The sequence below is a fragment of the Lissotriton helveticus genome, chromosome 9, assembly GCF_964261635.1.
Source record: "Lissotriton helveticus chromosome 9, aLisHel1.1, whole genome shotgun sequence".
In the NCBI taxonomy this organism is placed as follows: Eukaryota; Metazoa; Chordata; class Amphibia; order Caudata; family Salamandridae; genus Lissotriton; species Lissotriton helveticus.
The window spans coordinates 1,249,353,143-1,249,366,673 of NC_136070.1; the positions used below are offsets into that span (position 1 = coordinate 1,249,353,143).

At 45.4% G+C, this 13,531-nt stretch overlaps 1 protein-coding gene across 1 annotated transcript in view; it reads right to left on the reverse strand.

Moving 5' to 3' along the window:
* Window positions 1–257: 257 nt before the first annotated feature.
* The window catches only part of LOC144783410 (solute carrier family 26 member 6-like), a 156,105-nt gene continuing 142,831 nt past the window's right edge, over window positions 258–13,531 (reverse strand). Inside the window, exons 18-19 of the mRNA XM_078662400.1 lie at window positions 12,668–12,804; window positions 258–392 (exon numbers count right to left, since the gene is read on the reverse strand). Coding sequence (XP_078518526.1) covers window positions 369–392; window positions 12,668–12,804 — 161 coding nt within the window. The 3' untranslated portion in view covers window positions 258–368. The remainder of the gene's footprint in view (window positions 393–12,667; window positions 12,805–13,531) is intronic.

Below are 13,531 nucleotides of genomic sequence, written 5' to 3' on the forward strand. Positions count from 1 at the left end.
TAGCAATAAGCAAGTGAAACAGAGCAGCCGCTACCCACTCCTATCACTAATTGATGTCCATGCTTCTTTCATCTAATTGTGGTAAGATAGAAGCTAGTGACCAGTAACTACCCAAAGAGTGTATGGATTACTGCGATAGTCGATCTTTTGAATAAAAACGTTGAAATGTGCAAATCCTTCACATTAACTCATGAGTAAGGAAGTTAAAATTGCAAAGTAGAAGACTCTGTCCTGACACAACTAGTGTAGCATGTTGACATCCATTACACGCATGAGTAGACCCTGGAAGATGTCGGCCAGGCTGACCTACAGCACAGCTTGTAAGGAAGTCACATCTTGTCCCTTGACCTTCTCATTGTTTCCGCTGGTTATAGCCTTGTCTGGAGCTGATTCTGAAAAACATTTTTAAGAGACTGCTTGAAAAGTTTCTTTTTATAAAACACACTTCCAAATCTCATGCTTTCAAATTTGTTTTCGCCTCCCAAATTTCTTGAATTTGTATGACTTGCTGCAGAAGCAGAAGAAGGTTTACGCACATAATGGAGATATCCTTTCTAGCCAGTAAGACCGAAGAATAACTTATGAATAGTTCTCAGAAGGATTGTGCACCTGCACTGCTCGCAGGGCACATCCGGTTGTTTTATTACCCGTTTCCTCCTTTTTTTACGCAAGCTTATAAATGTACTTTAGCAATGTCCCCTCCTGATGACTCCATTCTACTTCATGGTAGCCTCTGAACATGGATCATTTCAGAAGCAAGGACCACATTAGTTATCTCCTCCCACTTATGAGCGCCAGGCGGAGATAAAAGCAAGTCAAGCCATTATAGAAACAATTGATCTACAGAGTAGCAAGATCCCGCCCTTCGTCACTATCCATTGATCTGACACTGACGAGTATCATTCAGAAAAGCCTCCCTTCATGAGTGGAAATAGCATAAAATGATGAATACTACAATGGGAACAAGGGTAGTAAAGAAGGAGAGAGAGAAAGAGAGAAACGACAAGATTGTAAAGGAGGCGGGCAGGCTGCAAAGTTCCTTCCAGTTGGGTTGCAGAAGGGGTAACAAGGTGATTCTGGCATGGACTTTTTTGAGTGTGATTCACAGGTGGAGTTTAAGGTTAAGAAAGGGAGTTAAAGGGAGTAGTGCCACTTCCTTCAAAAGGGAAGATGAGAGCCTGTACAGTAACAAGATCTTGTATGAAGTACAGGGTTTTACCTCCTTCCAGAAATGGAGACAGGATGGAACCCGAAGTCTTTGAAATGGAAAGTGGTTCAAGACTCCAGGGAGCAAGTGGGCGGAGGATTTGAACTGGTGTATGTTTAGGGAGAAAGCTGTATACGTGGCCAGGGGTTGCCCGGAGAAATGGGGGAAGATCTGGGGGGCATGGAATAGTCATCATGGTGAGATCTGTGCGCCTCCGGGGAGGCGATTGGAAGCAGAAGCGCAGGAATCCCCGTGATCCTATCAACTGTATACTGTTTCATGGGATTCTGTACAAGCGTTAATTTGACCTTTAAAAAGAGAAGACTGTTATCTCACCTGATGTTTCTTTTCCTTTTTGTTAATTTGTTAATACAAATATTTATTTTTTTTAAGACTCCAGGGAGCTCTTTAATCACAGGTTTATATTACATAGTTTCTTTAAATCATTAACCTAAGGCCATATGTACAGGATTTAGGGTTGAGATTTCCTAATTGCGATTCTTTGTGAATTGCAGTTAGGAAATCGCAATTCCTACTGTACAAAAACCTAGAAGTTGGAAGAAGCGATTCCTAATGGGGTCTCAATACACCTACCTTATGAACATTAATGAGGTAGGTTGCAGTTTGAGACCCATTAGGAATTGCAGCCATCACAGGGATGGTGGCCTGGAGGGGTCAGCAAACCTCCATGTGTGTGACTGCTTCATAATAAAGCGATCTTTTTTCAAAAAATACAGCCCGTTTAACTTAAAGAAAAATGGGATGTGTTAAAAAAGAAAAAAATGTAGGGCCCGATTCACAGAACTAACTTAAGACAAAATCCTAAACTTACTACTTTTGGTATTCACAGAAGGCATTTAGTAGTAGAAAAGTTAGGATTTTGTCCTAAGTTTGACTTAAGATAAACTTAAGACAGACTTAAGTTAGGATTTTGTCTTAAGTCTGTCTGAAGTCTGTCTTAAGTCTGTCTTAAGTCAAATTTAAGACAAAATCCTAACTTTACTACTACTAAATGCCTTCTGTGAATACCAAAATTAGTAAGTTTAGGATTTTGTCTTAAGTTAATTCTGTGAATCGGCCCCGTAATATTGGTTTCCACATTCACAAACGGGAAGAGGTCCCATGGGGGCCCCATCCCATTTGTGAAGGGTTACGAACACCTTTGAGATGTCAGGAAAAAAATGAATGTTCTGTGATTGTTATCCTGTCACAAAACATTTATACATACCACTGCAATTCAGTATTTGGAAGGATCGTCCTAAACACGCCCCTTTCAAATACTGAATCGCTAAACACAAATTGCAATTCTGTACCATTACCAAATTGCAATTTTGGTTTTGTACATATCGAAAAGCATTTTTGTGTTCAGAAACAGCCGAATCTGTGAATTGGGCCATTTCCGACTGCAAAATTATTTTGTACATATGGCCCATAGTTTAGCAAGCAATCTGGCAGCAGAATGCATGACCGTTCACCTTTCCTGTTATCAAAGAAATGCCTCGCAAGTTCTGCTGTGAATGTTTGTCCTATGTTGACACTTCATTTAAATATGTATAAAGTTCTAATTTACTTGCTCATCAAACTTTATTTCATATTTTTGCCCAGTTTTCTTTAAAAAAAATCCGATTTCTTTTATCTTTTATAAAAGCTTTTTCATTTCACTATCATTGCTCAGTTTACTTTAAACAATGATCTTTGCTCAGTTTTCATTAACCCATTGTTCCTTACAGCTATGTAGGTTTCTCATGTTATAAAAGGTGTTTCCATTTTATTTTAAATGCTTACAGATTCATCTTTTTTATTTAGATGTTTGATATAATTTCTCAGGACCCGGGGAACTGGGTGGTAGAGCACATTTATAGATACGGCGCAGAATAACAGTAAGACAAGCAAAGAACATGTTAGAAAACCAAGGGGCCGATTCACAGAACTAACTTAAGACAAAATCCTAAACTTACTACTTTTGGTATTCACAGAAGTTAAGATTTTGTCTTAAGTTTGTCTTAAGACAAACTTAAGGCAGACTTAAGACCGACTTAAGACTTAAGTTAGTCTTAAGTCTGTCTTAAGTCTGTCTTAAGTTTGTCTTAAGACAAACCTAAGCCAAAATCCTAACTTCTGTGAATACCAAAAGTAATAAGTTTAGGATTTTGTCTTAAGTTAGTTCTGTGAATCAGGCCCATGAAGTCTAGGTCTTAAAAATGGCACTTTATATGTTATCTGGGGGGTTTGAGAACATCAAGTACAATTGGGGGATGGAATTCACCGATGGGTGTTTACAAAATTTGGTGTAAAGACCCTTTTAAATGCGGACATAGATGTAGCCTTTCAGATGTGTGTCAGAATAGATTTCCAGATCCACAGTATGATTGTTTTCTGGTGGAAGACCATTTGAACCTGGATTGTCCAACTTGAATAGAGCTTGGGTTCTGAAAGTTGTGCTTCAACTAAAGAGCTGACAATTTGGGGGAAAATATACAGGTTTATTCAAATGAATCAACTTATATATAATACATGCAGACTTAAAACAGAGCAAATGTTCATGGGAAGACACCACAGTGAAACAAGCATTTACAATGCAACGGTCTCGCCCTTTGAAAAAGTTAGAGCTATTGGCATTGTAAATGACAAAATTTTTATTTGTGTTGGTTTTGAAAATATATAAATACATGGCACTGTCATTTACAATGCCAATAGCTTAATCTCTCACAAATACCACACACAAACACACAGACCCACACAGAGTCCCACACACATACATACCTACAGAGCCACACGCAGAGCCACACACACACACAGAGCCACACACTTCCAGTAGTCGGTGGGCAGCGTGGAGCAGACCAGCACCCAGCCCGACAGGGCCAGCAGGAAGGCCACGATCTCCCCCGCCATGCTGGCCATGGTCCCCGGCGAGGGTCACAGGGCACAGGTGTCAGAGCTGAGGGCACGGGTGAGGGCAGAGGGCACAGGGGTAAGAGCTGAGGGCAGAGGGGTGAGAGCTGAGGGCAGAGGGGTGAGAGCTGAGGGCACAGGTAAGAGCTGAGGGCACAGGGGTAAGAGCTGAGGGCACAGGGGTAATAGCTGAGGGCACAGGGGTAAGAGCTGAGGGCACAGGGGTAAGAGCTGAGGGCACAGGTAAGAGCTGAGGGCACAGGTAAGAGCTGAGGGCACAGGTAAGAGTTGCGGGCACAAGGGTAAGAGCTAAGGGCACAGGGGAAGAGCGGAGGGCACAGGGGTAAGAGCTGAGGGCACAGGGGTAAGAGCTGAGGGCACATGAGTCAGTGAGGGCACAGGTGAGGGCAGCGTGGTGAGGGCTGGAGGCCTGGGTTGAGGTCAGAGGACACAGGTGCCAGAAGCGAGGGCCTAGGAAGAGCTGAGGGGTAAGAGCTGAGAGTACAGGGGTAAGAAGTGAGTGAGGGCCCGGGGTGAGATCAGATGGCAGAGGATTCAGAGCTGAGGGCACCTGCGAGGGCAGAGAGCAACGCGGCAAGGGATGAATGCCCTGCTTGAGGTCAGAGGGCAGTACGGGGCAAGAGTTGATGACCAAGGGGGAAGAGCGCTATGTCGGAGCCGGGCACCGGTCAGAGCTGAGGGCACAGTAGGGGGTGGAGCAGATGGACGCGGGGCTCAGAATAGAGCCCTTCTGGCAAACGCACTGGTTAAACTTGGGAAACAGCAAGTGGAAATGCGCGGGTGCTGGGGTGAGAGCAGTGGTGCTGAGGGTGGGCGTCACTGTGGTTTCTTCTTGCTCCAAGTTCTCTTGCCCCGTGGTTGGTGTGTGCTCTCCAGACAATAGCTTCTCTTCCGCAGTGCTTCTACCGCACCGTCACACACACACCTGCCCACCAGCGGACTCCTCCCACCACCCTCCCCCTAGCCCCACCTAACAAAGCACCTGGGTCACAAGCAGGGAACAGCACGCACAACGAGGGAAGGGGGGCAGAAAAGCATGCACAATGAGGGAAGGGAGGGCAGAAAAGCAATCACGGAACAGAGGCAAGAAAACGGCACAGACAAGAGCACAGACAGCATTGGGGAAGGGCGAAAAGAGCAAAGAGGGGGGTATACCTGTAGCAACGGAGGAGGGGCACAACTGGCCGCCCTGGGCCCTTGCATAGAGCAAAAGATAGCGAACGGGGGGGCGAGGGGGGTGCATCGCCTGCAGCGAGGGGGAGAGGTGACGTAGCAGGGGCAGATGGAACTGGGAGCATAAATCGCAGCCGTCGAGATGGGAGGTAAAGGGACGGGGGTGGGGCAGAGCCAGCTGACATCAGGTATCACTAGCAGCGGAGAGGAGAGAGTGCAACCAGCGACTGCAAGAAAATAGGAGGGGCGGGGGGAAATAGAAAAGAAGGGAGGAGGTGAGACGAGCTGAAAAAGGAATGAATGGCAGAGCTCAGAGTAGGGTGAGAGAAAAGGAGGAGTAGAAAAGCAGTGAGGGGCAAAAGGTAGTGAAGGCAGTCGAGGAAATAAGTGAATGAGAGCGCGAGGCACACGGATAGAGCGGTGGAGGAGGGGGTTTAGAGAGTTGGCAAAGAAGGTGCGTTGGGGATATGGGAGAGTGAAATGAGCACGAGACGAGAGTAAGAGTCCGTGCGCTGCAGGCAGAGGGGCTATGCGCATCAGGCAGAAAGGGGCCTTGGAGTGCTCGCGAAACATCCAGTCCTACTTCAAGTGGGTGTGGTAAATATCTACTCTTTTATAGCAGCCTTCCAGATTCCTATTCCTCAGAGATGGCAAGTGATAATTTTCTGCCTGCAGCTGGGCAAGTCACTAGTGGTTTTGCAAAGGAGTCTGAAGAAACCTGCTTGCTGCTCCTGTCGTCTTCAGGCCAAAGAAGCAAAAAGGCAAAACATTTCTTCCTGTCCCCAAATAAAATGATGACGATAATTACTCTGCAGTATTGGCAGCGGTTCAGCCACATGCACCCAGTGGAGAATGCAGCTCCAGGTCACCGCCGCTCCCTCGATGTCGTCTCCTGGCCCCGGGGTGGCCGCTCCTGTTTTTGAAATCTCCGCTCAGTTAAACAAAGAGCGGTAATTGCAAACACAACAGTGATGGACAGAATGTGGATCAATGTCACACATTCACCCCAGTCCAAAGATCTGGGCCCAAATCCATCGTTTTTCCACTCCACACCACCCTGGGTTAGACAATGGCAATATGCAAATCAGCGCTGACCCTGTGCCCCATGGGAACAGTCCAGTCCGAACTACAAAAGCCATGTCCTTCCCAGAACGGAAACAAGCATCCGAGGACCGGCCCGGTTTCGAGGTAACACCTCTCATCAGCCCGGCTAGCTTGATTCCAGTGGTGTGGAGTGCCTGAGACTCACGTCTGAGCATCCCCAGTACACTTAGAGCGGTAATTGCAAACACAACAGTGATGGACAGAATGTGGATCAATGTCACACATTCACCCCAGTCCAAAGATCTGGGCCCAAATCCATCGTTTTTCCACTCCACACCACCCTGGGTTAGACAATGGCGATATGCAAATCAGCGCTGACCCTGTGCCCCATGGGAACAGTCCAGTCCGAACTACAAAAGCCATGTCCTTCCCAGAACGGAAACAAGCATCCGAGGACCGGCCCGGTTTCGAGGTAACACCTCTCATCAGCCCGGCTAGCTTGATTCCAGTGGTGTGGAGTGCCTGGGACTCACGTCTGAGCATCCCCAGTACACTTAGAGCGGTAATTGCAAACACAACAGTGATGGACAGAATGTGGATCAATGTCACACATTCACCCCAGTCCAAAGATCTGGGCCCAAATCCATCGTTTTTCCACTCCACACCACCCTGGGTTAGACAATGGCGATAAGCAAATCAGCGCTGACCCTGTGCCCCATGGGAACAGTCCAGTCCGAACTACAAAAGCCATGTCCTTCCCAGAACGGAAACAAGCATCCGAGGACCGGCCCGGTTTCGAGGTAACACCTCTCATCAGCCCAGCTAGCTTGATTCCAGTGGTGTGGAGTGCCTGGGACTCACGTCTGAGCATCCCCAGTACACTTAGAGCGGTAATTGCAAACACAACAGTGATGGACAGAATGTGGATCAATGTCACACATTCACCCCAGTCCAAAGATCTGGGCCCAAATCCATCGTTTTTCCACTCCACACCACCCTGGGTTAGACAATGGCGATATGCAAATCAGCGCTGACCCTGTGCCCCATGGGAACAGTCCAGTCCGAACTACAAAAGCCATGTCCTTCCCAGAACGGAAACAAGCATCCGAGGACCAGCCCGGTTTCGAGGTAACACCTCTCATCAGCCCGGCTAGCTTGATTCCAGTGGTGTGGAGTGCCTGGGACTCACGTCTGAGCATCCCCAGTACACTTAGAGCGGTAATTGCAAACACAACAGTGATGGACAGAATGTGGATCAATGTCACACATTCACCCCAGTCCAAAGATCTGGGCCCAAATCCATCGTTTTTCCACTCCACACCACCCTGGGTTAGACAATGGCGATATGCAAATCAGCGCTGACCCTGTGCCCCATGGGAACAGTCCAGTCCGAACTACAAAAGCCATGTCCTTCCCAGAACGGAAACAAGCATCCGAGGACCGGCCCGGTTTCGAGGTAACACCTCTCATCAGCCCGGCTAGCTTGATTCCACTGGTGTGGAGTGCCTGGGACTCACGTCTGAGCATCCCCAGTACACTTAGAGCGGTAATTGCAAACACAACAGTGATGGACAGAATGTGGATCAATGTCACACATTCACCCCAGTCCAAAGATCTGGGCCCAAATCCATCGTTTTTCCACTCCACACCACCCTGGGTTAGACAATGGCGATATGCAAATCAGCGCTGACCCTGTGCCCCATGGGAACAGTCCAGTCCGAACTACAAAAGCCATGTCCTTCCCAGAACGGAAACAAGCATCCGAGGACCAGCCCGGTTTCGAGGTAACACCTCTCATCAGCCCGGCTAGCTTGATTCCAGTGGTGTGGAGTGCCTGGGACTCACGTCTGAGCATCCCCAGTACACTTAGAGCGGTAATTGCAAACACAACAGTGATGGACAGAATGTGGATCAATGTCACACATTCACCCCAGTCCAAAGATCTGGGCCCAAATCCATCGTTTTTCCACTCCACACCACCCTGGGTTAGACAATGGCGATATGCAAATCAGCGCTGACTCTGTGCCCCATGGGAACAGTCCAGTCCGAACTACAAAAGCCATGTCCTTCCCAGAACGGAAACAAGCATCCGAGGACCGGCCCGGTTTCGAGGTAACACCTCTCATCAGCCCGGCTAGCTTGATTCCAGTGGTGTGGAGTGCCTGGGACTCACGTCTGAGCATCCCCAGTACACTTAGAGCGGTAATTGCAAACACAACAGTGATGGACAGAATGTGGATCAATGTCACACATTCACCCCAGTCCAAAGATCTGGGCCCAAATCCATCGTTTTTCCACTCCAGTTAAACAAAGAGCCGCTTCCAGCGCCATTTTGAGGCGAGATTGCCCATCGAGATTTCTGCCGATTTCACGGCAGCGAAGCGGTATCATTGTGAGGCTTTTTGGCATGTCTCAGGGGTCAGTAGTGCACACTGTTTCACAGCTGCGATGGATCACAGTCCGCTCATTATATTTTGTAGCAACTCCTCATGCCGCCATTTCAGCTGCCGGGGGTGTGTTCCGCTCATTCGCTAATTAAGTATACAAAGCTGCACGGATGCTACATACAGCCACACCGCAAGGCCAGCACTTGTCACTAAAATGTTCAGTGAGTGCCCTTACATATAATCACTGACGCTCTGCAATAAACAATATTTCCGCCGATATCTGCCCTTAATGACAACGGGGGGGGAGCGGGCGGGAAGCACAACAGCAAGCACTCTCCTGAGGACAACTTCTTAACAATGACGAAACAAGTCAGGTCCCGGGCCGGCAGCCAATCACAGCGCGGCCCGGGAAATGACGTCACGGGGGTGTCCCGGGCCGGCAGATTCGGGGGGGTGTTTTTCGCGCTCTCCCCTTCCCATTGGCTGGAAGGTAAAATTCCAGCCAATGGGAAGAGGAGAGGGCGTGACTTAAAAAAAGACACGGAAACGCCCCCGAATCGCCTTTTCACGGGGAAAGCGTGATTGACAGCCAATCTCTTCCAATGGCTAGCCTCCTTTTATGGAGCTAGCCAATGGGAGACAGAGGCGGGACCAAAGCCCCATATGTAGGACATAAGATTTCGCCCTGGGCGGAGTAACTGCTACGCAGTTGCAACGGCCAGGGCGAAACTTAAAAAGGACAGGTTTGATGTGCTAAGATAATTTTTGTGCTTGATGCTCGGGCTGCTGAATGGAGAAATGCTTTGAAGGGAGGTTCACAACATGTAGGTAGCTCCGCTCTTTAAATTTGTGTACAGTTTAATTTAAAATGTTTGCCAGTTTCATGCTACATTTATCTGGCCTAAACTTAAATTCTTATGCAATGCACATATATATTGTTTTACAGTTTGGCCTCTTAGTCCAAAAATGATCTCAGCCATAAAACTAAATAAAGCAAACCTGTCTATTTTCATTTAAAAGTTTGCCCATTTTATTGTAAACATTTGTCCAATTGTATTTTAAATATTTGCCTACCTTACGGTAAATGTTTATCAATTTCATGTTAAGTTTTCGACCAGCTATATGTTAAACCTTTTCCAAGTTTACTTTAAATGTTTGATTTTGGAAAAGGGGGTGGTGATGGACAGAGTTTCTGAATGATGCAGAATACTCTTACCAAGTCAATAGATCATGGTTTTAATCCATCACCGTTTTTTAGCTCACTGCACCATCCCAGCTCAGAACCTGGCTATATGCAAATTAGTCTGTTCCTGTCCCAGTGCATGATGGGAACAGGGCAAACCAAACTACCAAGCCAATTCTTATACTGGGAAGGAAACAAGCTTCCGGGGACCGGTTTCTGGCATCACAGCCTTCTTCGGCCCGGCTTGCTTGAATCCTGATGGTGCAATGAGCAAGGGACTCACGTCTGAGTATACCCTCCCACACATAGTGTGGATAAAACCGATTTTGGAAAAGGGGGTGGTGATGGACAGAGTTTCTGAATGATGCAGAATACTCTTACCAAGTCAATAGATCATGGTTTTAATCCATCACCGTTTTTTAGCTCACTGCACCATCCCGGCTCAGAACCTGGCTATATGCAAATTAGTCTGTTCCTGTCCCAGTGCATGATGGGAACAGGGCAAACCAAACTACCAAGCCAATTCTTATACTGGGAAGGAAACAAGCTTCCGGGGACCGGTTTCTGGCATCACAGCCTTCTTCGGCCCGGCTTGCTTGAATCCTGATGGTGCAATGAGCAAGGGACTCACGTCTGAGTATACCCTCCCACACATAGTGTGGATAAAACCGATTTTGGAAAAGGGGGTGGTGATGGACAGAGTTTCTGAATGATGCAGAATACTCTTACCAAGTCAATAGATCATGGTTTTAATCCATCACCGTTTTTTAGCTCACTGCACCATCCCAGCTCAGAACCTGGCTATATGCAAATTAGTCTGTTCCTGTCCCAGTGCATGATGGGAACAGGGCAAACCAAACTACCAAGCCAATTCTTATACTGGGAAGGAAACAAGCTTCCGGGGACCGGTTTCTGGCATCACAGCCTTCTTCGGCCCGGCTTGCTTGAATCCTGATGGTGCAATGAGCAAGGGACTCACGTCTGAGTATACCCTCCCACACATAGTGTGGATAAAACCGATTTTGGAAAAGGGGGTGGTGATGGACAGAGTTTCTGAATGATGCAGAATACTCTTACCAAGTCAATAGATCATGGTTTTAATCCATCACCGTTTTTTAGCTCACTGCACCATCCCAGCTCAGAACCTGGCTATATGCAAATTAGTCTGTTCCTGTCCCAGTGCATGATGGGAACAGGGCAAACCAAACTACCAAGCCAATTCTTATACTGGGAAGGAAACAAGCTTCCGGGGACCGGTTTCTGGCATCACAGCCTTCTTCGGCCCGGCTTGCTTGAATCCTGATGGTGCAATGAGCAAGGGACTCACGTCTGAGTATACCCTCCCACACATAGTGTGGATAAAACCGATTTTGGAAAAGGGGGTGGTGATGGACAGAGTTTCTGAATGATGCAGAATACTCTTACCAAGTCAATAGATCATGGTTTTAATCCATCACCGTTTTTTAGCTCACTGCACCATCCCAGCTCAGAACCTGGCTAATGCAAATTAGTCTGTTCCTGTCCCAGTGCATGATGGGAACAGGGCAAACCAAACTACCAAGCCAATTCTTATACTGGGAAGGAAAAATCTACTTTAAATGTTTGCCCAGCATTATCTTACGTTTGTTCCGTTCACTTAACATTTTTATCCTTTTCACATTAAATATTTGTCCAACTGTATTATAAGGATTAATTTGTGTAACTTTAAATGCTTGCTCTATCCAGTTTTGATTCTTTCTCCAGTTTTAATTCAATTATGTGCCTCCTTCTTTTGTAAACATTTGTCTAATTCTAATTGTGATCCAAGTTGTATTAGAGATGTTTGTATAGTTCCATTCTATGTATGTGTGTAAAGATTTACATTAAATGTTGCCTCATACTGGTTTAACATCTGATCACTCTTGTTTTCCAGTTACATTTTGCATAAATTATGTTTATTAGTAGTCACACAAACAAATACACTTTCATTAGCACAAAACAATAACAACTCTCAGGAAATATTGCCACTGTCAATGCTAACCTCAATATATTTGATCAGACTGCTCGACCATTATTACTGCCACTGCCCCCTTCTTAGTAGCAGGACACAAAGTGGGGAGAAGGGTGGGAGAAAAGACGAATACAGATTGAGCTAAAGAAGCACAAAGTATCAGAATTCTTATACCACCTAATTACTGGGTGATCAACATAGGTCTAGAAGAACAGGATCCATGCCAGAGTTGCATGATACCCATGTAAGATAAGTTTACATATAGAAAATTTAAATTGACCTTATTTACATAGTTATTATCCTGAAAATTGAGCATGGTTCCCAATTCCATTATTTATCTTGCCTGACATAAACCATGAACTGCCTCCATTCCCCTGGAAACTGGCCGAGCAGACGCCCATCACACCAACCACTCAGCTGACAATGTGACAGAATCCCAATACCATAGTTCTTGTTACTAAGGAACATGTCTCACTTTTTCATTTAACGTTTACTGGGAAGGGATACACACGCTCAAATTGCTTAAAAATAAAGTTCTACCCTTTTTGTTGGACCTGAACCTTTAAATGATCATTAAATTGTTTATTGGTGATGTACTTGGCATTTGTAACCTTCCTAAGGTAATCTGTCTGCATGATGAGGATTCATTACTGGAATAGATCAATAATAATGTACCCCATATAGAACGCGTTCTCTGTCCATGTGTGATACTTAAATATATAAAAAAGGAAATGCTGGTTTACAGAAAATAACTTTACCCAGGCACTTACTGTGGACATCTGCCTTATTCTGCATTCCTTTGTTTTTGAGATGTAGGTAACAGCATCATGGACAGAGGCAAAGAGTTGGGCTTTGGTGATGGAGGAGCAGAAGAAGCTTCCATTCTCCATTTGTTGAATTACAGATTCTGCACATTGAGAGAGAGAAGCTCGCTGTTACTGTTCAACTTAAAATCTGCTAGAATCACCAGTCTGCTTTTGTTTAAAATTGAAAGCCGCAAGCAAGACAGACACTACTTACTTGTACATTTTACTGTCCAACAAACACCTGACATTTCTCATACAGTTTAAACTGAAAGAATGTGATTCATGTTTTTTTATATCCTGCCTTTTACCAAGAAATTTTGTCCCAGAACTAGTAAGGTTTCTGTAGCACCGCTAAACTTTTCAATGCTTATGTTTAATTCTTTTTATTGTACATATTAAAAACCTAATTGTTTTTTAGGTAACAAGAGGCTTGAAGTTAGGGCATAAAATGACAACAAGACTAGGTCAGTAGTAAGTACTCAATACATCATACTACACTGCAGATAACATGCATGAATTACATTACATGGGATAAAAATACCTTTGTAGACAATACCTTATAAAAACAATCTACAGCAAATATTCTAATTGTTAACTACTACAATGACATTCTCTGCAATCACAAAGCATTTTGGTAACCCCTAATATCTCTATATATGTAAAATGCCTGTCTCTTACCCTACCCTAACCCAAAATTTGACTGTTTATCCTACCATATAAATACCCTTACTCTAAACCTACACTGAAACCTTACTCATAAACATTACTCTTTTATTATGTTAAAAAAAACCTTTATTAGATATAATAATAAACAAGAACAAGGTCCCA